We start from the raw sequence: 21,481 nt of genomic DNA on the forward strand, positions 1-21,481 counted from the left end.
TATAGATACCATAGAAACTTTGTGTGCATAGTCTGCTGTGAATTGGTATGGTATAGTACAGAGCTCAGCCTAAAATTTTAAGAACTCTGTTGGTTACTAGCCTGCATAAATGGGAAAGGAGGAAGTCCTTAGGAAGTCTAAAAGAAGATGGAGATAGAAAAATCTTATGAAAGATGACATAAAGAAAGAATTAGTTGGAAGTAACACTCTTCACAACCACGAAATTCTTAAATTGTTTTAAACTGCCAAAGGCTTAAGAAACTGTTTTATTTAGCTTTTATTACTGTCAGCTGTTCCTGTTTAATAATTTTATGCTGTCTGTAATACCTGTTACTTATATCTTTTGCATTTTTTCATTTACTCTGTTTTCTGTTAGTGGGTTTGTGGAAAAGAGTAGTTCATAGCCTCATTAGCATCGTTATGATATGAACAGCAGATTTTGAACACACAATGAATGAAAAACAACTTGTGCCGTGTTTGTAACTGACATCACCTTAGCTGGACCACAGATGTGATTCCATCTGGCAATTCCTGTGCTGCTAATGAATAACAACACTCAAGTCTTGCAGTGTACTTTGATCAGTAGCTTTTAGGGACATGCAAATACTGTTGTACTAGTCCTACAAACAGGGAAACTGACATAGATGAGGTGACAAACCCACAAATCACACTAAGTCCACATCAGAGCCACAAGAGAGCCACACAGCATCTTTCCCTGTTAACTGGACCACAGTCTGTGTAGCCAGCCTAGATGTAATGATTTTCCTTGTAACAAAAGGCTGTACATAGATGGAAAAACAGCTGCTTTGAAAACTAAAAGCAAGTGTGTTCAATAATAAAGTGATACTGGATATGAATAACTGATATCTTGAGCCTAGAAAGCTCTTACTTGGTAAAAATTTTATTCCGGTCAAATGTTAGGAATACGACTTGAAGATAAAATAGTGGAAAGTTACTTTTTTTTTTTTTATAAGTGGGCTGTAGGTTTGAGTCCTTTTACATAAAAGTGTGTGTGTATACTTGCTTATTACCTTTGAAGACATTACTGTCCAAGTACTTTTTAAATTTTTTGATCTTGGGCAACATCTAATCAGTAATCTCATGTTTTTGCATTCCAGATACCAAGTTGTTCCAAAGTAGTTTCATATATCTTGTCTGCCTATGGGTTAGGACTTAAACCAGTGATGCATATGTGGTATTTGAAGTAATTTCTCACAAGAAGGCAGGGATGCGTGTTTTGCCCTAGGTGGCTGTCTTTCCTCAGGTGAGGGTGTACAGTGGGCCCCTGCTATTGTTGGGATTAAAGACCACAGCTGTGAGATTGCCAGAAACTAATATTGGATGTTTTCATTTCAGCTCTTAAGTGGAGATTAATAGAGAGGAACCATCTTTGTCGGCATCTGAAATGTCTTAAATATTAATATATAATAAAAGGTATTTCTAGTTACAGTATTATTTAGGGCAGACATGTATGTAAATTATAAAACAAAATTGGGAAACACATGTCTTTTCATGCCTCTTAAATACTGTGTTACTCTCTACTGTGCATTTATTGAGTGCAGTAGAATTCAGTTGATTCATTTCTTTGCTGTATCTTTTTATTCTCTTATGGAGGGGTTTGGGGTTTTCCCCCCCCTCCTCTCTCATTTATTTGCTAACTGAAGTCATGAGCTGCATCATAGATTCAAGTATAAAGTCAGAAGTTGGTTCATTCCAAGCTGGTATATCCTATGTGGGAATCAGGAGGCTAAATTAAAAATGCAGTTATAGAATGGCATATATTTGGAAGCTTTGTTCTCTTAAACCCGAACCTTCTGTTGACTGACGTTAGATGATCCAGAAGCAGATGCTGCAGCAGCTATTTGTTGATTTAGTTGCTATGGTGACATGATACATTCGTGTACAGCAGGAAGCTCACTGTACGTTGGCTAATTTGATAGGAAGGAAGGCTTGAGGTAGGTATTGCTGACTATATTGTTAATTGATCCTACCTTTCACATCCTGCCTCCACATGCTTTGTGGATGCACAGCTATAGAGGAAGGTAAAGGGAGATACTCCGGTGTGGCACTTAGGTTAAGGTGCCCTGTTAAAAGGAGGAGGGGGGGCAGTGCTCAACACATCACCGAAGATTACCTCAGTATTAAGTGAATGGAACAGATTGGAGCAGCCGAAGTGGTGACTATTGAATCTTCCTTCATCCTTTGTCACTGTGGTAGCACCAGTTGAATGAGAGAAATAAAAGGATGCGAGCAACAGTAAGTCAAAGTGCTAAGGCTTTTGAAATGGGTTATAAGATAAAGCATGTCACTAATTAACATCTTGATTGGAGCTATTAGTGGAGAAAAATGTAACTGTTCTGAATACGTGCCCTAATGACAGAGCATAAATGTGGCTCTGCCTGGAAGTTGTGTTGTATTCTATTCTCCCTTTTCCAGAAATACACCCTTTTTTAATCTTGTTGCAGACAGACTGTTAAAGATACAGTGTACATCTTACAAAGGGCTTGGCTGTACCACCCTCTTAACAGGTTTAGTTGAGTGTTTGAAAATTTTTGAAGTCAGAATGACCAAGAGCATTAGCTACAGTGTTTTCCTAAATTTGTAAAATGTTCAAAAATTAATTTACCTTTGTCCTTTTGGCTAAAAATACTTATCAGTACTGCTGAGCTGATTTCAGTTGCAGTATTTTTAGACAAGCCACTGCCGTCTTTTTTTTGTGTTGTTATATGTTACTAGTGCATTTAGAAATATGATTTTGGTCTTTCAATTATTTTTGATTTTTGCTGACAATCATTTGCTACTGACTCAGCACCTCTAACCATCTATATAGATGTTTTTAGATTAATAAGAAACAAAACCAAAAAAACAACCCCAACCCTGAAGCTCTTGTCTCTTTCCTAGTAAAAATCTCAGAAGAGAACATTGTTTCTGATAGTATAGAAATCGGTTGTGATTTGATTCTCTTTAAATTATGATTTCAGAGGTCCATGGAAATGTTTTGGAACACTTTACCATCTTGGTTTCTAGGAAGTTTGTTTGGAGGAAAAAAGCAAAACAGCCTACAACCCCAAAAAACCGCACATCCCCCAAAGCCACTTCAGAATGAGAGAAAAACAGAACTCTGTTTTTCTGTAGTACTGTTTTACTCCAATTTGTAATCTTTCTTGTAGTACAGGAACAGTCTCTTACTACGTTATTTCATTTAAGTATGCTTTAACCACAGTTGTAATATAGCATACTCTTATTTCTTCATAGTATATACGATTTTAGCAATGGGTAAAATTAATGTAATTAATGTATCCTGGCTTCCCCCCCCCCTTCTCCTTGCCTTCTTACTTCCCCACATTTTTCAGTATTTTAATACGTATGCCAGACTGTGAATTGACTTTGCTGCTAAAGGATTGCTTTTCTGTTGTTTTTGTGATATATTTAGTGGTAGATCTATTAGCATTCTTGTTATGTATATTCAGAGGCTTTTAACTTGGTTGGAAAATTTGTCCCAGATCTCACTCATTCTGGGAAAATATGTAAATTCACAAAGTGTAACTAACTTAAAGGAAGATATCGAGTAACCCATTCAGTTCCTCTCCCCTTCAGTGGGAGGTGGGGGGTGGCTGGGGAGAGGGAAGGATTCCAAATATCCCTTTACACTGAAATTCAATCTGGTTCCTTTGGTTTTCTTGCCTTTGTGGCAGTAGACGTTGCTAGCCTGTGGAGAGAACAGAGTGCCAGTTCTCACATGGGCTTATCCCACAACTTCACACATGATACAAAGTATTTAATGTTTTTTTGGTTTCTTTAGCCTCAGTCAGGATTAAAAAAGTTAACCTTTTTCTTTTCCCCTTCAGAAGGCTGATAGTCCTTGGTACTGAAGGATGCGTTTGAGAGCTAAGATATTTTGAAGATACACAGAGAGCTTGATGTCTATAGATTTTTCTTTAATGAAAATGTAAAAATATTTCTCTTAACTCTAAAATGATAGTTTCAGTCTTTCAGCTAAGACTCTGCTGGCTAGAAATAAGCCAATAGGTATTAGGAAAACTAAATATTTTTAAATGATGCTGTATATTCAGTAGCTAATAACTTCTACAGACAGGGAAACTTTCAGGCATAAAAGCATTTATTCTGGCAACGCAATTTGTTACCTGGTACAAAAGATGTGAAAATGTGGCTGTAAATACCAAACTTGTAAACAAAATTTTAGTGTATCTGAATTGAATCTCTTGGTGTTTATGCTGGTTTAGAAGAGTTAGAAACTGTATTTCAGTCAGTCCTGTCCTTTTAGAAATACAGGTATTATTTGAACTATGGCTGTAAAATGTATGATACTTAAGATCATCCTTATGTGGTAAGGATAAGCTAGACTCTCTCTCATAAACCTTATTCAAATCTGATCTGCAAAAATTTCCCCAAATTAGGTAGGCCTTCATAACTTTAAGGAGCAGGGTGGAGGACAAAGTTGGCAACTATCTTAATTCTGGATTTGTTTTGCTTTGTGCCTGTGTGAAGGATAATCCAGTATACTTCTAGACACAATGATTTGTGTTTGGGTGGGCTGGTTTTTTTTACTTCACACTAAATTTAAACTTCTAGAACCTAAACAATAAGTTTAAAATATTATCTCTGTATATATGATATATTAGCAATAATATTTTGCATATGTAGGTTTTTTCCTAAATATCTTTTGTCTTACAGATCCACTGCATATATGTATTTGATAGAAGTGGCAAAATGTTTTTGAGGCACTGTTTTTTGGCTGGCTGTATTTTGTGTGTGTGTATATTTGTGGAGGGAGCCTTGTTTTTTAGCCTTTAACTCTTATTCAGGGAGCTGCTTTTGCACATGTATAATGGTGATCAGAAGAAGAAAAATGTGTTAAACTTGCTATGTGACATCTTTTATTAAGTTTGTTTTTAAAGCTCATTGACTTATTTCAGGTTTTATTTATTGGCTTTTTTTCCTCTATAGGGACAGAAATAGTTTGGACTTCTAATTGTATTTACAGTTTCTGCTATGGAAAGGTATTGCCTTAAAACAGTGAAGTAACATGCTTGTGGATTAGTCCTAAGCTTTTTTGTTTTCCTGCTCTGCAAGTCTTTCACCTCATCTAGGGCCCTTATCAGGATGAATCCGATTTTAGTATTGGTACTTCACAACATCCATAGGTCTTATTTCAGTCTTGCTTACTAACCAGCTGATGGAGAACAGTCATTAATTGTGGAAACCTATTTATAGTTTGTCACTTTTTGTGACTGAGAGCACTGGGAAAACTTTTCCCTGCTTGTTGTAATGTAAATATGCGTTTCTGATGATGCCACAAGCCTGATGCTGCCTTTCTTTCCTGTCAGCTAGCTGAAATTATCTTGAAACCTGGCAATCTGCGAATACGTCACTACTTCTATTAGTAGGATGAAAGTGCAAGTAGAGATGCTTGTAGAAATGTGTATCTTACTGACAGAATGGTCATTTTTAATTGTTATTTCAGTGGAGTTAATGGGCTTTTTGGCCTTAATTAGAGCGCAGATGAACATATTCAAAGCAGGATTAGCTAGCTCGGTATTCTAAATTCCATTCTGTCCCCCTGTGCTCCCATGAAGAAATAACTTAACCTGCATATTCGTCCAGCAGAAGCAAAATGTTAGACTGCTTATGAAAGTATTCTGTATTCATAAAGACAAGGATTAGTAAGATATAAATCAGCTACATTTTGTACCGTTGCCATTCTGCTTTTAAAAAACACTGCTGTGACCATATTGGTGGAGCAAAATACCTCTAAGAATCTTACTTTGGCTTCTGCAGCCTCTGCTTCTTGCTGATAAAAGCTACTTCTAGACCTTTCTGGAGATAAGTCTTAACATTTTGCCTTAAGTTTTCCCTTTTTTTAGAGCAGCCCTCTGAGTCAAGGTGGCTGCAGCTCTGCCTTGCGCAGATCTCCCTTCCACCTTTTGTTGTTTGTATTCCTAGTCTTACAATTTTTTTTTTTCTGACTCCAGCCATTTTTATCAAATTCATTTCTTCAGTGTTAGAAATAAGCTAAAACTTGAAAAAACATTCAGCTCCTTTCCTGGTTCAGTCTGCAGAAACATCCTGTAGTATCTCTTGCAGATATTGAAGAGTTTACTGAATAAAAACAAGAAACACTGAGCGTTCTCCTCTTTGAACGTTTGTACTGCCTTTGACACTTTAGATGCAAACTCAGAATACTGTTTCATCCTGCTCACAGTGATGTGATACAGCTAAATCGTATACGAGATCTTCAGATCTTGTTGTTAAATTATCATTACATCTGTTGATAGTAGTCTGTCCTAGTCAATGTTGCATGTCTCTGTAGGATGTGATCATACTACTTGAGCTACAATAAAATTATATTTTAATTTGGGATTCTTTGGAGAGAGAAATACCATAAAATAGTTTTATATAGAATTGTTGTGCTCTGAGAGTGTATTTATCATATAAGACCTGATCAAATTGTGATTTAAGGTGAAGAATAGATTTTCAAAGTTAATTAAGAGGTTGTAATGCTTCTTCAGGCTACTGTTGGGAATTGCTTATATACTAGTAATTCAAGTGTGCTCGAGAATGTCCAAGAGACTGAGACTAAGTGTCATGGAACAACTCAGTTCTAGTAAACCATCTTTTCTTCCAGAAAGAGTATCTGTGTGCAAACTGCCTGGTAAGAGTGGTCTCAGGAATAGTTTCCAGTATTGTCTGGGAGAAAATTGCTCATTGGCATCAGCCTGTGTGGTGCTCAGGACTACTTTAACATTGCAGGTGACTGTTCCAGCACCTGGGAATGTTTCTGAGCACTGCTTACTTTTCTAATACAGATGTGGGTTTAGGTACCACTGATGTGGTCAAGAGGATGAAGCAGTTCTTCTATGAGAGATCAGAAGCATGAGGACCCCTCAGTTTGTAGACTGGGGACAAGGAGGGGGAAATTGCTAAGGTTTAAGAAATATTGAAGGAGGTAGGTGACATTTACTCAGAACTGTTGTTCAGCAAATCCCATAGCACAGAAACTAGGGAACATTTAAGTAGTAGGAGATGGTTTTAAAATGGCTAAAAAGTGAACTTCAGGAACTTGCTGCCATAGGAGGTTGTGGAGGCAGTTCAAAGCGTAAGTGAACTCAAAGAGTTTAGGCAAACTCATGTACAATAACAGAGATGGACTGCAGAAAGTGGCCTGGCTCACTTGCTCTCCTTAAACAGCTTGATATATTAGAGACAAAGTACTGGGCTAGATGGACTGCTGACCTGGACTGCTGACCCAGATCATGAGGACATTTCTTATGTTCTTATTTGGCTTGAGCAGCTGCCTGACTTTAAACAGCAATTTCAGGAAAAACACACTGAGCTTTCTAATATATGGCATGATTCAGTTTTGTTAGGAAGCTGGTCTTTGCCAGTCCAGGCTATGTATCTTGAACTGTCAGTGGATGGGCAGCGAAGTAAATGTTTTGAAATCAGGAAACAAAGTCAAGTATTCTATGCTAAGAAGGGGGTTTCATGAATACCGTTCCTTTTTGTAAACCCTTTCTATGTTTTTAGGATGGATTTTGCTTTTAATATTGTGCTAAGAAGAAACCTCTATAATCCATACCTATTTAATTAAACTACTACAAAGCTTAGTATGTTGTTCATTTGATCTGGATTTATCTTCTAAAATATCCTTTGTAGAATAAATTAATTACCATTGAAAAGTCTGAAATTTCACTGTTAAAACTCTGACAGTCTTTGGCAACTGATGTTTCAGGTATTTCAAACTTCAGCTGTTGGGCTGGTCATTTTGTTTTATTTATGCAAGAACTGTTTCTAGCATAAGTGTGTAGCTGCACTCTTGTATTGTCAACTTATATGCTAATCTCTGGAAAAAGATTCTGTACTGTTTTTCATGAGGAACTGTATTGAGGTCATGTGGATCATCATTAACTGTTTAAAGGAAACAATTTATAGTCCCAGTGAAAATGACACGAAGTTAGTTGTTGACCTAATACTCCCATTTCTTCATAACAATGCCTTAACATGTTTTGAACTGGAAACAAAAATATGTTGAGTCAAAGTTGTGTTAGCACAAAGAGAAATTACACTTTTAAAATTTATTAGGTTCTGTTATAGTTGGTTATGCTTTAAAAGTGCTTGCAGGATTCTAGAGCTTCTATCAAGGCCTGTGTTTTAAGTTCATGTTATTTTGTTAAGTTTGTGAAGTCCTTAATTAGTGTGTTGCTGATTTAGAAAGAGAAATGGCATTTGAAAAGCGGCTGTGTTAAAGGTGGCTCCTACTGAGACTAACACATCACAAATGAGTTCAGATTATCATAGTTATCTTAGAGGAGCAGGCAACGGAAATCTGGATAGAATAATGCATGTTAGCCTTTGGATAGCAAAACTTTAAATGCTGTGAGTAAAGCAACAGGATTTGTCACAAAAAGATTGAGGCATGGGAAGAGAGGCCAAACCATCAGATTTTTCCAAAGCTTTTCACTTAGTTTGAGCCAACATTAATGTTTTGCCCAGAGAGGAAGGAGATCAAGGTCTAGAATATTCAGTGTGAAAGACGACGGTCTTGGTTTTCGTAAGTACTGATATTAGGGTTCATGAAGCAGCGTGTTGGATAATGAGATGTGCCAGCCTGCATAAAGCCACCTAGAATGAAATGAAAGAGCTATAAATATGAAGCAGCCTGTGGATTTTATTTGCCTAACACATGATGCTGTGAAAAATCGATGTTACCTTTTTCTTTAGAGAAATTTTCCTGCCTACAGAAGACTTTTATTAAATAAGAGGGGATCCCTGTGAGTGGCTGTCTGTCTTTGATAATATCTTTTCTGACCAGAAAGGTATCGGTCTCTCTCTCTCTGTGTGCATAGCTTTAATTTTTCTTATTTCAAATTGCATCTACTGAGGTGGTAGGTGTCAAAAATGTCCTTCTCAAAGCAGTGATTACTCCATGGGGTTCAGCAGTGATAAGGGTGGTCCAGCAACTAGTGCGGGTCACACTGATACGCGTTACCCCAACACAAAGACTTTTGAAGCCAGCAGTTCTTGAAAGTTCTGAAATTACTTCAGCCCTGATTCAGACTCTTTTGGCACACTTGGCAACAAATACAGCCTATCTTGGAAGCATTGTAAAATACAAATGTGAATGCACAACATAAAAGTAAGGCTGAAAGTAGGAGCCAGTGAAATAAATACACAGTCAGGCACCAAGTAGACAAATAGTCCAGTGACAAAAAGGCTCTTATTTCCTGTTCCTGGGAACTGAGTATCTAATTAAACCTCATTAAGTCAGTGAGTCTCCCCACCCTTTTGAATGGAAGTCAGATGTCCTCAGAGATGTGAAAATCTGATGACATTCCGAGGGTCAGAGTGTAGTGCTGGACTCCACCAGGAGACCTGTTGCCTTATGGCACGGCTGCTGTTGAGCAGTGCCCCCCGCTCACTGTGTTACACCATGGCTGGCGTGCTGAGCCTTTACTTTCTTAGGCTAGCTGTGAACAGCAAAGATACTCACACAGGAGAAACCACTATAAAAGAAAATCAGGAAGCATAGGGCCCGCTTGCTGCAGTTGGAACAGTATGTGTATTCCCATGCTCAGGTCTACTCTGCAAGCTGGAGCCTCCAGTTTGGATGTCCTGCAGCAGAGGTCTGGGGCAGAAAAACCAGCAGGTTCCCAAGGCAACATTATTGCCCAGGTTACCAATCTCAGGTACTCACACAGAAAAAATGGGAACAATGCAGGAATACCTGTCATCTCCCATTCCCTGTTACTTAAAAGTAGGAATTAAGGGACTTATACCAGCCATTGCCCTAAAACTTGAGGGCTTTTCTGCTTGTCATAGTGCATATGGTGGAGACCAAGAACACTGAGCTGAAAATTGTACAGATGGACTTGTCAGCTGCAGCCTGAATGGCTCCTCCCAGGAGTTAGGACATACTAAATCAGTCAAAAGACTTGGGTAAATGTAGTTATCCAACCCACACATAAGAGATGGAAAGGCACTGTCACGTACTCCTGCGAAGCCTTTAGGTACTTCTATTCCAGTCTAAACGCTAAAACTTCCAATTGTAGCAGAAAGGGAAAAGTAAATCAATGCAATATGTCTTCAGAAAGTTATGCTTGCTTGGGGAGTCTGAAAAAGAAATTGTAAGAGCCCGTCCACTCATATTTCTCTCCTTCGTCACATTCTGAAGGTGATAGCCAGTTGTTGAAATGCTACCTTCAAACACTTTGCAATAAACTCTGGCAATACAATATTTTCTGAAGACCTGTAAGTCTTATTTGAAGTTCTTGTCTTAAAATCCTCTTGTTTCTAAGTTTAGATTATACTATGAATGCTAACTCTTACTGAATTTTATATTCAGACACACTTTAGAAGATTTGGAAAATTTATTAGCATGATAAAATGTAGATATTGATATAATTCATTATTTTTTCTTAAAGAGCCTAAAGCTTCTGGAGACATCTTTCTCCAGTAACAGCACTGTACCACATGAAACAACTTAAAGTAGTATTTTTAAAGTGCATGCTCAAAACTGAGCTAAATCGCTATTGAATCACATGGCCCAAGTTTGAAAATGTGAAAATCTATCATATCTCATCGAGGTTAAAGCTGTGTTAGGGTAGAACTTGTCATCTTTTCATTAATTTGTAAAGTTGCTCTACCAGGGGAAGAATAATTCATATGATTTCTGCCTTTTCCTCCCCCTTTCCTTTCTTTCTGGTATTCCTAAAATGAGTAACACACAAGTTTCCTGTTTTCTTTTTCTGTAAACAAGATCAATTTTATTTTCTTTTAGCAAGTAACAGAGTAAATTTTTGTCCATAATGTTGAAAACTTGTGTATAAGGAAGATTTGTCTCTTTGATTCACACCGGGAGGAGGACATACACTCTATTTAGACATGTGCAAGTGAGACAGAAGAAAGATGTGTCCAGAAAGGAAATTATGAAATGAGCTTGCTCTTCTGGTTTTTTTCCTTTGTTCATAATTTTAGCTAGGTTCTTTGTGTTTACTAACTTTTTCTCTCACAGAAATGCAGGTTACAAATGAGAATACAGAAGTCTAAAATGGTAACAGGCTTCTGCTTTGGTACATGTCAGACTTCCTCTGTTTATTTTGACTGATAAGTGTGCTTTGCATTGCTTGGGTTTACAAAATTAGGATAAATAAAACTGTACATACTGTTTCATGCTGTGCATCTGGTGCACTTACTTTGTCATGACTACTAATAATGTTTTATCATTAATGAATGTACAGACATGCTTGGATCATGTAAAGAAAGAAATGACACAATATTTCACTTATGTTGAAAACTGTTAAATGGTTATGATGAAAATTCAAACACTGGGAATTCTAGGCTTCCTTCTGAAACTTTATGTAATGGTTTGATTAATGTTGAAGTTAATGTAATTTGTTGAAATAATTTAAGCTGTACAAATAGCTTTTTAATTATACTAAACAGTCAAGAAAATAAAATTTGTACAGGTACTGTTTTACTCAGTTGTTATTCTCTCCTTGGTTCTTTGAAAAATGTTTGTTTAAAAATATCTGTGTGTATTCTTGCTCTTATCTCTTTCTCTGTGGGATGAAGGCAGCAAGCAGTGTGAAGTGAAAATTAATATATTTACTAACCAGAAAAAAAAGTTGTTTTTTCCCAGTAAAACTTTTTTTTGCACATACCAGACTTCTGTAACATATTCCTGTGTAATGGTTGTAAACACTCTTTTATTTTTAAGGTTATTCTTGTGCAAGTTAATCCAGGGGAAGCATTTACAATAAGAAGAGAAGATGGACAGTTTCAGTGCATTACAGGTAAAGCTGATACATTTATTTTAATACTTCCTGAGTCTGCATCAGGATTAATAAAAGGCAATTTGTGGTGTTGAAAGTAAAAGACTGACAGAAATTATTTTAAATACAAGAGCTGTTTAAAGACCTAAAAGATTATGTGCTAAGGATCATTGGATTTAGATTTCACTACCATAAACAAAGTACTTTTTCTTATACTAGATGAAATTAAATTCTTGGGGAGGGGAATGGTGGAACATTTTCGGTTTGCAAAGCAAGCAGGGAAGTGCTGTTGTAGCAACTTTTGACTAACCTCATTTATTACACAGACCTCAAATTAAAAGCTACGTTTGTTAATTCGGTTTGAGTTTATTTTTTTATTCTTTGCAGTCATGTGGACATTGTTTGCCTTTCCCAAAAGTAGCTGTCTGTTATCCCACTACTAATTTTTCATTATATCTCTAGGGGCCAAAATGTGTCCTTTCTGAGGTCTAGCAAGTGCAGCTTCAAAATACAAATGCTTTATCTAAGCATAGCATCCCCATATGCAGTGGTCAGTTTGGATGTTGTTTTCTGTTCTGAATGAAAATAGCTACCAGTTAAGCCTATCTACAGCTGCAAGAAATGAGCAGTCAGCTATTGCTGCTGTTTAGAATACCACTTTTACTGTGTTATAAGAGAGTATCCACAGATTCAGCTATGGGGTCACTTTTTTTCTTGTTATCTTCTGGGCCAATGAATCCTACCTTCTTTTTTTTCTGGATGTTGGCCCAGCTTCAACAGATACTGTTACAGGAAGTTGAAGCAAATATTTTCTAGCTCCTTTCCCCACTCTCCAGTCTGAGAGGAAAGGTCTCGTTTCCAGTGTCATAGCAGGTCCTTTGGCTACAAAAGAACTGATTAAAAGGAGCCCTTAGATTGTAATTAAGTTTATATCATCAATTCTTAAAGTTTATGTGTCTGTTATTGAGTGGCATTTTTGGTTCTAATTTTTGATTTATCAGATGGGCTTAGTGGGGGGGGGGACGGGGGTAAATGAATTGACACATGCATGATCATCTTCAAAGCAGGAGGTGTGTGATGAACTGCAAAAATATTGAGATAATGTCATTATAGATACAGTTCTAACCTTTCATGGTACAGCTTTTATTTTTGCCTGCTCCCTCTTGCTTTCCGAGTAGGCATCTCACTATTGTGATTTGATTCAGCTGCTGATTTCTTCATGCTTTAAATATGAAACTCTGTGTGAGCAGTTATTGGACAATTGTTCCTGGGACTCACTAAGTTTAAGCTCAGGTACAGTCTTTACAACTTTTCTGAAAAGTGGCACTGGCAATCTAGGAACCTGCATTCCAAATCAGTTCCACAGCTTTTGCAAACCTGTCATATATGGACATTCTCCTTGTCTTTCCCTCTTCCAGGAGATGAAAGTTTATAGTTGGTAGTAAAACAGGGGACACAGAAATTTTTCATATCTGTATATTCACTAATCTTAGTACAGAATCCAAGTTGCACATGATCTTACGAATGTTACTTTTCTGGTCTACTTTTGTCACTCCTGAGACACTTCTGTGTTTTATCAGTGCTATGCCGATGGATCTTTCTACCTTTTGGTTTCTTGGGTCTGTTGGCTTAAAATTCCCTTAGTAATTGATGCTGTACCTTTATCATTGTATGTATTGTAACTGATGAAGAATGTCTACTTTCCTGTTTTCTGTGTAGAGATTTGTATAAAGTGAACAATTTCCAATGGTGTACACTGTAGAGAGTAATTTGGTATTGGTGGTCGTTTTTGCTCTGCCACAGCTTCTCAAACATAGTTTGTCCTTGACTTGGCTACAAAATGGATGGCCAGTCTGCAAAATGTGTTACAGTCACAGGAGAATTCATTGACTCTAAAGAAAGCAAGCTCACGTCAGTTCCCTGTTCTTTTCTTCAGTGTATGCACTCAGTTATTAGGTCAAATCAAAGTTAAAGATGCAGAAATACATAATGAGTATGGTTTGAAGGAAACCTTATAAAAGTGCAGAGATGCTTACTTTAAAAAAGGCATGAAGAAAGCAAAGATTGCTGAAATTCAGTGGAGGTGCAATCAGTGGGAAGTTAATTCAGTCATTAAAATGTTTCTTAATACTTTTTTCCAATCTTAGCTTTTCCTGTAAATATTTACCCATCTTTATACTCTTTTCTAACTGTTTTGACTTAAAAGCCTCTGCAAAGAATGCCTATTCAGCTTTGTCTGTGATGTACTATGTAAAAAGAGGTAGTATTACATACGTTAAAAATGTGTATCTGTATACTACTTTGCAAAACCACAGCACATATTGCCCACAGAACAACTGTAATTATGTACAACAAATATATTGCATATTGCAATTAATATGGTTTTTGTCTTGTATCACACTTGGAATCCATCTGGAGGAAAAACATTAGTACAAGCAAAGATTTTTCACTTAATACTTTATTACAGGCTTTCCCTTATCCCTTTCAAAATGAGGCTTGTAAAGCTTACACGTATAATTCACAACACTTATTTGTGATGGAATGGTAAGTGACCACCAAACAAATCTCTTCATTTCTGATGTTTGCTTTCTAGAACGAACTAGTTTCGAGAACTTCATTTACGTCATATTTTGTGGGATGTTCAGTAACAAGGACTTCAGTTCAATGCTGAACATAGTACAATTTTTTTTTTTTAAGAAACAGAAAATTTTCTAAGTCCGTATTCTAATTTATACTTAGCAAAATGGTGGCTAACAATTAGGTTGTCTCTTTGGAGTAAAGTCTTAACCAAAAGATATCCAAGGAAAAGGAGAAATAATTTGAGATTACAATCGGATGTTACACATTGACCACAGATGAAAATGATAAAATGTAAATTCAGGTTCTTGCAAGGCAATTTGCATGGGCATATGTTTAAGTTGAAATTATGTAAGTATAATACTAAAAAAAAGAACAGAAGTTGAGAAGTAACGAGCTGCTTCTGGACAGATCCCCAGTAGAAGTGCAGGTAATGCAGATACAGTAGTTGGGGTGATTTAGTAAGTCACTGTTCCTTGGATAATTCTAGATCTCTCTTGTGCTTTGTTGCTGGTGAATTCACCTTGAGATTACATTGTCTGCTGAAGTCAATATGGATTGTTTATAAATCTAACCATAATGTTAATTGTATTTTCTTGCATCGTATCCCTGTCTGTTGGAAGCATTAAGACGCTCCATCAATCTTTGTGCTGCTCTTGTAGTTATTTTATTCGTAAAGAGAACTATCCTTACTTTGGATACTCTATACATAAGGTAAAACTTTTCAACCTGAAAACAAGGAGTCAGTGTCTCCCCAGGAGAAAAGAGAGGTGTTCATAAAGTGTTCATAAAGTGATTGAATCAATGTCCTTGAATCAATGAAGTAATGAAAACTTAAAACACCAATTAATGAGGAAGCACACCGTGCTTTTTCTGTGAGCTAAGCTTCTGAAGAAAATGCTGCATTTATACCGAGGTCTCTGTACTGACTTACCATCTGTTTGCTGGTATAACTCTCACAGATGATCTGTAAAGCTTTGACTGTTTTGGAGTTATGATAACTGAGAAGTGGCTTCTTAATGCAGGCCTCTTCCATGACAGTTAAGATTGGGTGAAAAGGCTCTTAAGATTATTTCCTGGTTTGAAATCTCTTAAGGTTGGCAAAAGAGCGGTGGTGGTGAAGGGACCCTTCCTCCTTGGTGAATCCCAATCCTTTATTTTGGTGGAGTTTTGATGACTTAAAATAACTTGTGTATTTTATTCTTGGTGTCTTACATTTATATTTCTGTAAAATAAAATGGTTGCTTTGTATTTCCTGTATTTAGCAATCTTGGATCTTACTTGCTTTTCTATTATATGTATTTTGACTTAAATACAGCTTCAAATGAGCATTTCTGTGTGCCAATGGCCATTTTTTCTGATTTTTATAAAATATTTCTTTGGCAGCCTACTAGTTTGTCTGATAGCAGTGACTTCTGCCCCCTCTTGACGCAACTTCAATTTAAACCATTTGTCAGTCTCTTACTTTCCAAAGACACTGTGCTTTTGTTGCTAGATACATAGGAAGATAGCTGTCTGTGTATCCATGTGTTAGACCAAAATGTTTATTTTCAGAAGATCTCTTTTATATCTATAAAACTGTTCTTACATCTTACTCAGACTTCTGTGGGAAACTTTCCTTAAGCCAAAATTTTCTTCTCTTATAGTGAAATAATCAGCTACATTACAGTGATTCAGAAAACCAGGTTTGAAATGTATGAATGGGCTCTCTTCGTGGAAGTGAATTACTGCAGATCACTCATTCATGAATTCTTCCTATTGCAGAATAAATGAATGAAGATGACTCATCTTGAGCACATTTTATAACAGTCCCAAGTTACAGCTAAGGGCTATTAAATGTTACTTGACATAATAAGAGAGACCATGTTCTATATGTCTCTGCAAAGGAAAATTGCCATTTTCATAATAAAATAAGAAAATGTATGTAAATTAGAATGAGTCATAAATACTTCATGCTTTGAAATGAAATGAAGTATCAGTATGAAGGTTAGTCTCTGGGATAAAAGTTAAGCAATCTTAATCTTACTTTTTTCTCTTTACAGTAAGGTATAAAATACTTCTGAAAAGTGTTTTCAAGGAAATCAAGAGGAAAAGAAGATCACGTCAACTCTGAGACTACAGTAGTGAAACACAAACTTTATTTCATTCTAAGATTAACTTCAGCTTTGCAACACCAAAGCTGTACCCAGAATACTGTGTGAATAAAACTGTTATAGAGTCATAGAATGGTTTGCGTTGGAAAGGACCTTAAAGATCATCTAGCTCCAACCCCCCTGCCATGGGCAAGGACACCTTCCACTAGACCAGGTTGCTCAAAGCCCTGTCCAGCCTGGCCTTGAACACTGCCAGGGATGGGGCAGCCACAACTTCTCTGGGCAACTTGTTCCAGTGACTCACCACCCTCATCGTAAAAAATTTCTTCCTTATGTCCAATCTAAACCTATCTCTTTGCGTTTAAAACCATTGTCCCCTGTCCTGTTACAACAAGCCCTGGTAGAAAGGCTTGCTCCACCTTTCTTATAAGCCCCCTTTATATATTGAAAAGCCCCAATAAAGTCTCCCAGGAGCCTTCTCTTCTCCAGGCTGAACAACCCCAACTCTCTCAGCCTGTCCTCATAAGGGAGGTGCTCCAGCCCCCTGATCACCTTCATGGTCTCCTCTGGACTTGCTCCAACAGGTCCATGTCCTTCTTATACTGGAAGCCCCAGAGCTGGACACGGTACTCCAGCTGGGGTCTCACAAGAGAGGAATAGAAGGGGAGAATCACCTGTTGGCCACGCTTCTTATGATGCAGCCCAGGGTACGGTTGGCTTTCTGGGCTGTGAGCAAACATTGTTGGCTCACATGCAGTTTTCCATCCACCAGTACCCCCAAGTTCTTCTCTGCAGGGCAGCTCTCAGTCTATTGTCTGCTGTTATCTGCTGCCAGGTCTCATGTGGTTTTGGTTGTTTTCAGATAGTATTAGAGCAACGAAGCTGAACAATTTAAAATCCAAATGTAACTGCTATTTAAGCACATTTGAACCAAAAGGAACCCTAGATTTATTTTGTTCTCAGTATCATCTGGTGCTCTTCTGTTGATTTTTATTTAAAACTAATTTATTAATATTGCAGGTGGTTAAAGACCAGTCATAAATTCTGTATAAGTTGCCACAAAGCCCTCAGAAGGGACTTTGGCATCTGCCTTAGCACTGGGCAAAGTTTAGGAATAATTTATTTAAATACATATATCTATAGTAATGGAACAAATTAGCAAAACCAGTAAAACACTGTTAAGAAGAATTCCCTTCTTGAGTATCTCTAGTCTTCTAGGTATCTTAAGAGCCTGGATAATGAACCCTTACAAGTATGAACCCAGATGTGTATTACAAAGTTTTTAGTGCTGTAGTATTCCTGCTTCCGTTAAGAACAGCCTACTGGAGCCACCCAGGGAAGCTGCTCTGCGTGATCTTTTCTTTCTGTAGCCCAAGAAGAAAATGATTCTTTATCCTTGTTTCCATTTACCTGATTCTCATTTCTAAATACTGAGATGTTACACGATGACACGTGCAATTTATTTCCTTTCCTTTTCATCTTTGAAGATGCTTTACAGCTTTTCTCTACCGTAGCCTTCTGAAGACGCAGATGTAAGGTCTTATACATCAGTTCATTTAAAAAACCAAAAAAACCCAACTAAAAAAAACCCCAAACCCACCCTAAATGATAAATCATTTAAGTTGTCTTATCCATTTTCTGTGTGAATGCTGTAGAAGACTAAACATGATATGCTGAAACTAGATATGGATACTTAGATTAACATCCTTTTCTACATAGTAATTTTAGGATCTCCACTGGAAGTATTTAGAGAGCCTTAATAAAAGGTATTGAGGAAAGCTAAGACAAGTCAACTGAAAGTATGAGGTCATAGCAAGCTACAGTGACTTAAAGCCACTTAACTCTTGGTTGAGGATATCCATGTAGGGTTTCAGAGCTGAGTCTAGGAGTAGCTTAACTTTAAAACACCTCTGTTTGGAAATGACCTTCAATATACACATTTTAGAATTGTTTTATAGATGCTTGTATTTTCAGGTACCTACGGTCAAGCTAAAAATAACAACATTAGTACTGGTCAGCTATGCAGGAGTATGACTGCAGAGGAGACTTGATTCTCTTCTGTATTGCAACAAGATGATGAAGAGAGAAGGTGACCAAGAAGTGTGGTTGTAGCAGTTTGATTTAGAGTTATCTCATTCCAAAATAGTTCTAAGTAGGAGCTGCTCTTTTTATAGCTTAGAGTGATAAACAGAGCTCATGAATGGCCTTTCAAATTTTGTCAGACTTACCCCTCTGCCTTTTACAGGTAGGTTAACATAAAAGTTGGATGGAGATATGGCAAATACCCTTCTGGTAAGGTAAAGAAATAACGATGGATTTAAGCCCTTGCTGTAGTCCATGTAGAATGCTCATGTATTGCCTTTGACACACAGAAGAAATCTAGTCCATAATTCAAGTACTATTGGCAAGTGAAATTTGCATGCAAGCCCTGCTGCTGCAGCTTTTCTAGTACTACTGTTAGTACTGGGATGAATTATAGCTAGCTTGGGTACATCTACTTGATTCTGGAATCCCTTTTGCAATAGGGCAGAGGCAGTCTTAACTCTTTTCAGGACCATCTCTCGCATTTGTTTTACTAACTCAACAAAACTTGCAAAGTAGTGCAAAACAAGGTCATTCCCCTGACCAGAATTAACCACAGCAAAGTCTGTTGTTTAGATCTGGCTCTTTCTGCTCTGAGTGGCCATGAGAATTAGCCTTGTAACGGAGCTCCCTCAGCCTTCTCTGGGAACTGCCTGACCTCCTCCTCTGTTAAGTCTGATAACTGACCAGGTCTTGGTGATCCCAGTCTCCTCTCGGCCTTGATGGGATGATACAAGAAACTGTTGCTGGAAAAAGATTACTTTATTATGCTGCTTTTCTATCAAAGCAGCTTGCATTACTGTTGTGCCCACTTTGTTGGGATGTTCTGGAACATGCTATTCCCAGAATAAACTAAACTTAGTAAAAGTTTTATTAAAAAGCAAACTAGACCTGTTTTATCACCCTCTGCAGCAACAAATAAACAGATTAAAAGGGAAGTGCATTAATTCAGATCTCTTTCACAATGTTGGTTGTAGTGTGTTTTAAGGAAGACAAATTTTCTGTCATTGATTTCTGTTCAAGATGTGTTTAAAAGATCTAATATCTTTATATGGACAAAACATGTCTAACTTTTTTCTATTGGTTATTTTCTCATTCTTCTATTAGATATTTTTCTAACTTTTATTCTATCTTGACTTAGCTCACATATTTTGAGATGTGAATGAGTTTATAACTTATTATATTCATTACAAGGTGTTCAGTCAGGTTCTCCTTTTCCTGTCTCATTTTCCTGTATATTCTGATCAGTTAATCTTCCCTTGTTAATCTTCTCTAATGTCCTCCTTTATTCCCTCTTTTCACTATACTGCAAACCCAGCCTGACTGTAGGAAGGTTCTGGAGACATTTGTTTGAAGTATCAGTGCTTCAGCTGCATACTGAAGACATCTAATTTTAGGTGTCTAAATGTGTGTTTCTATATGTGTCCTTAGATCTAAGCTCCCATTATAACTAGTGAAGATTTAGTCACTAGCTGGTACAGTCAGTGCATTTCAGCTGACATCAGTTTGTACTGAATAGCTCTCCAGGCTCCACTGTCTGTACTGACTAGATCTCCACTTGCTATAATGGGAGTTTAAAAGTCCTAACTTGCATGCAGACACATAATTTTAGATCCCTAAATGAGATGTCTCCATTCTGGAGCTAAAGCCTGGTTATTATAAGCTGAAAAAAGTAAGGCTACATCCTGAAAACATCTCATTTGAGTGTGTTGTTTCACAGTTGTACCCACAGTGAATGTCTTTGTCCTCAAGCATTTGAACTCTTTGAACTCATCCGTTTCCGTGAGCTTCTAACATCTCACATTTTACAAGGATGGTACCAGTACTTGGAGGTGCACATTAGGAATGGAGTTACAGCCCTAAGTTGCAGCTAGAGAATGCCCCTGAAACTTGGTTTCTATGACTCTATCTAGCCCACAAGACTGGGAAGCATTAACTCAAACTGCTGAGATTCAGGTGCTACTGTGGGCTGAGTCTGGAATCAGTTGGATAAGTCTTGTATGAAGCATGTTAATCTTGACAGGTCTCTGTCTGGCAATATTGTAATAGTCCCCTGGCATTGCAGTCAGTTCATCAGGTTTCTTCCCTGACTGTGCTGTTGATGGGAAATAAATAGCCCTGTATTACTTGCTTTACAGGGGGCGGGGGGGAAAGAGGGGAAAATGTGTATAGGATCACTTATTGGTTTCTAATGTAAGTAGTTAGCAATTTGAACTAAATCAGAGATCAGAGATGCAGGCAGAGGAGTTTGAAAAATATTTTACTTAGTATTTTCATGTAATATCCTAACATTTAGAATAACATGCTGATAGCATTTTCTGTATCTTAATTGGATGCAATCTGGTTGATTGAAATAATAGTTTCATGAAGATTGCTAACTTATTAAATAGAAAAAGAAGTTTCTCAACTTCATTATCTAATTTTTTAAAAACAAATGGTGATTTAATTTTATAGAAACTCAAACTTAAAAACATTGACTTTGCACTGGGTTTCATAAAAATGGAAAGGCTAGAACTTTGTGCATAAAGGGCTTCTTTGTGTCGTCTGTTGGAAAATGCTGCAGATTGTTAGATGAGACCCCAGGAATTTCTTTATATTTTCATCCTGTGAGATGCAAGTTGTATTGCTACATCCTTGATGTGTAGTGGTAGCTTTGAAAGTATTCAGACTTCTATCAAAAAATTACTGTTAATGAAGAACTAGGTTTGAATTAGTTTTGATTTACTCTTGTTCTATTTGTACTTCAGAGAGTAGTGGCTGCCTTATCTTGTGGACCACTATCAGGCACGTGGTAATTGTGAAGGGTGACAGATGGATTGGGAAGGAAACCAAAGTCTTCATGGTGGTGGAGCAGCTCTCCCAGCCATTATTTTTCCACAGCTCCTCAAGACAGAGCAAGCTCCCCATGCATGCTCAGGCTGCCACAACCACGACAGC

At 37.3% G+C, this 21,481-nt stretch overlaps 1 protein-coding gene across 8 annotated transcripts in view; it reads left to right on the top strand.

The window, feature by feature from the left end:
• FNDC3A (fibronectin type III domain containing 3A) overlaps window positions 1-21,481 on the top strand; it is a 125,402-nt gene that overhangs the window by 30,715 nt on the left and 73,206 nt on the right. For 5 of the 8 annotated variants that reach the window (XM_074859687.1, XM_074859688.1, XM_074859686.1 and 2 more), the window contains one exon: window positions 11,738-11,813. The exons of the other annotated variants lie outside the window; for them this stretch is intronic. In XM_074859687.1, the coding sequence (XP_074715788.1) occupies window positions 11,738-11,813 (76 nt within the window). The remainder of the gene's footprint in view (window positions 1-11,737; window positions 11,814-21,481) is intronic. 8 annotated transcript variants of the gene reach the window in all.

This window comes from Strix uralensis, chromosome 2 (assembly GCF_047716275.1).
Source record: "Strix uralensis isolate ZFMK-TIS-50842 chromosome 2, bStrUra1, whole genome shotgun sequence".
NCBI classification, from domain to species: Eukaryota; Metazoa; Chordata; class Aves; order Strigiformes; family Strigidae; genus Strix; species Strix uralensis.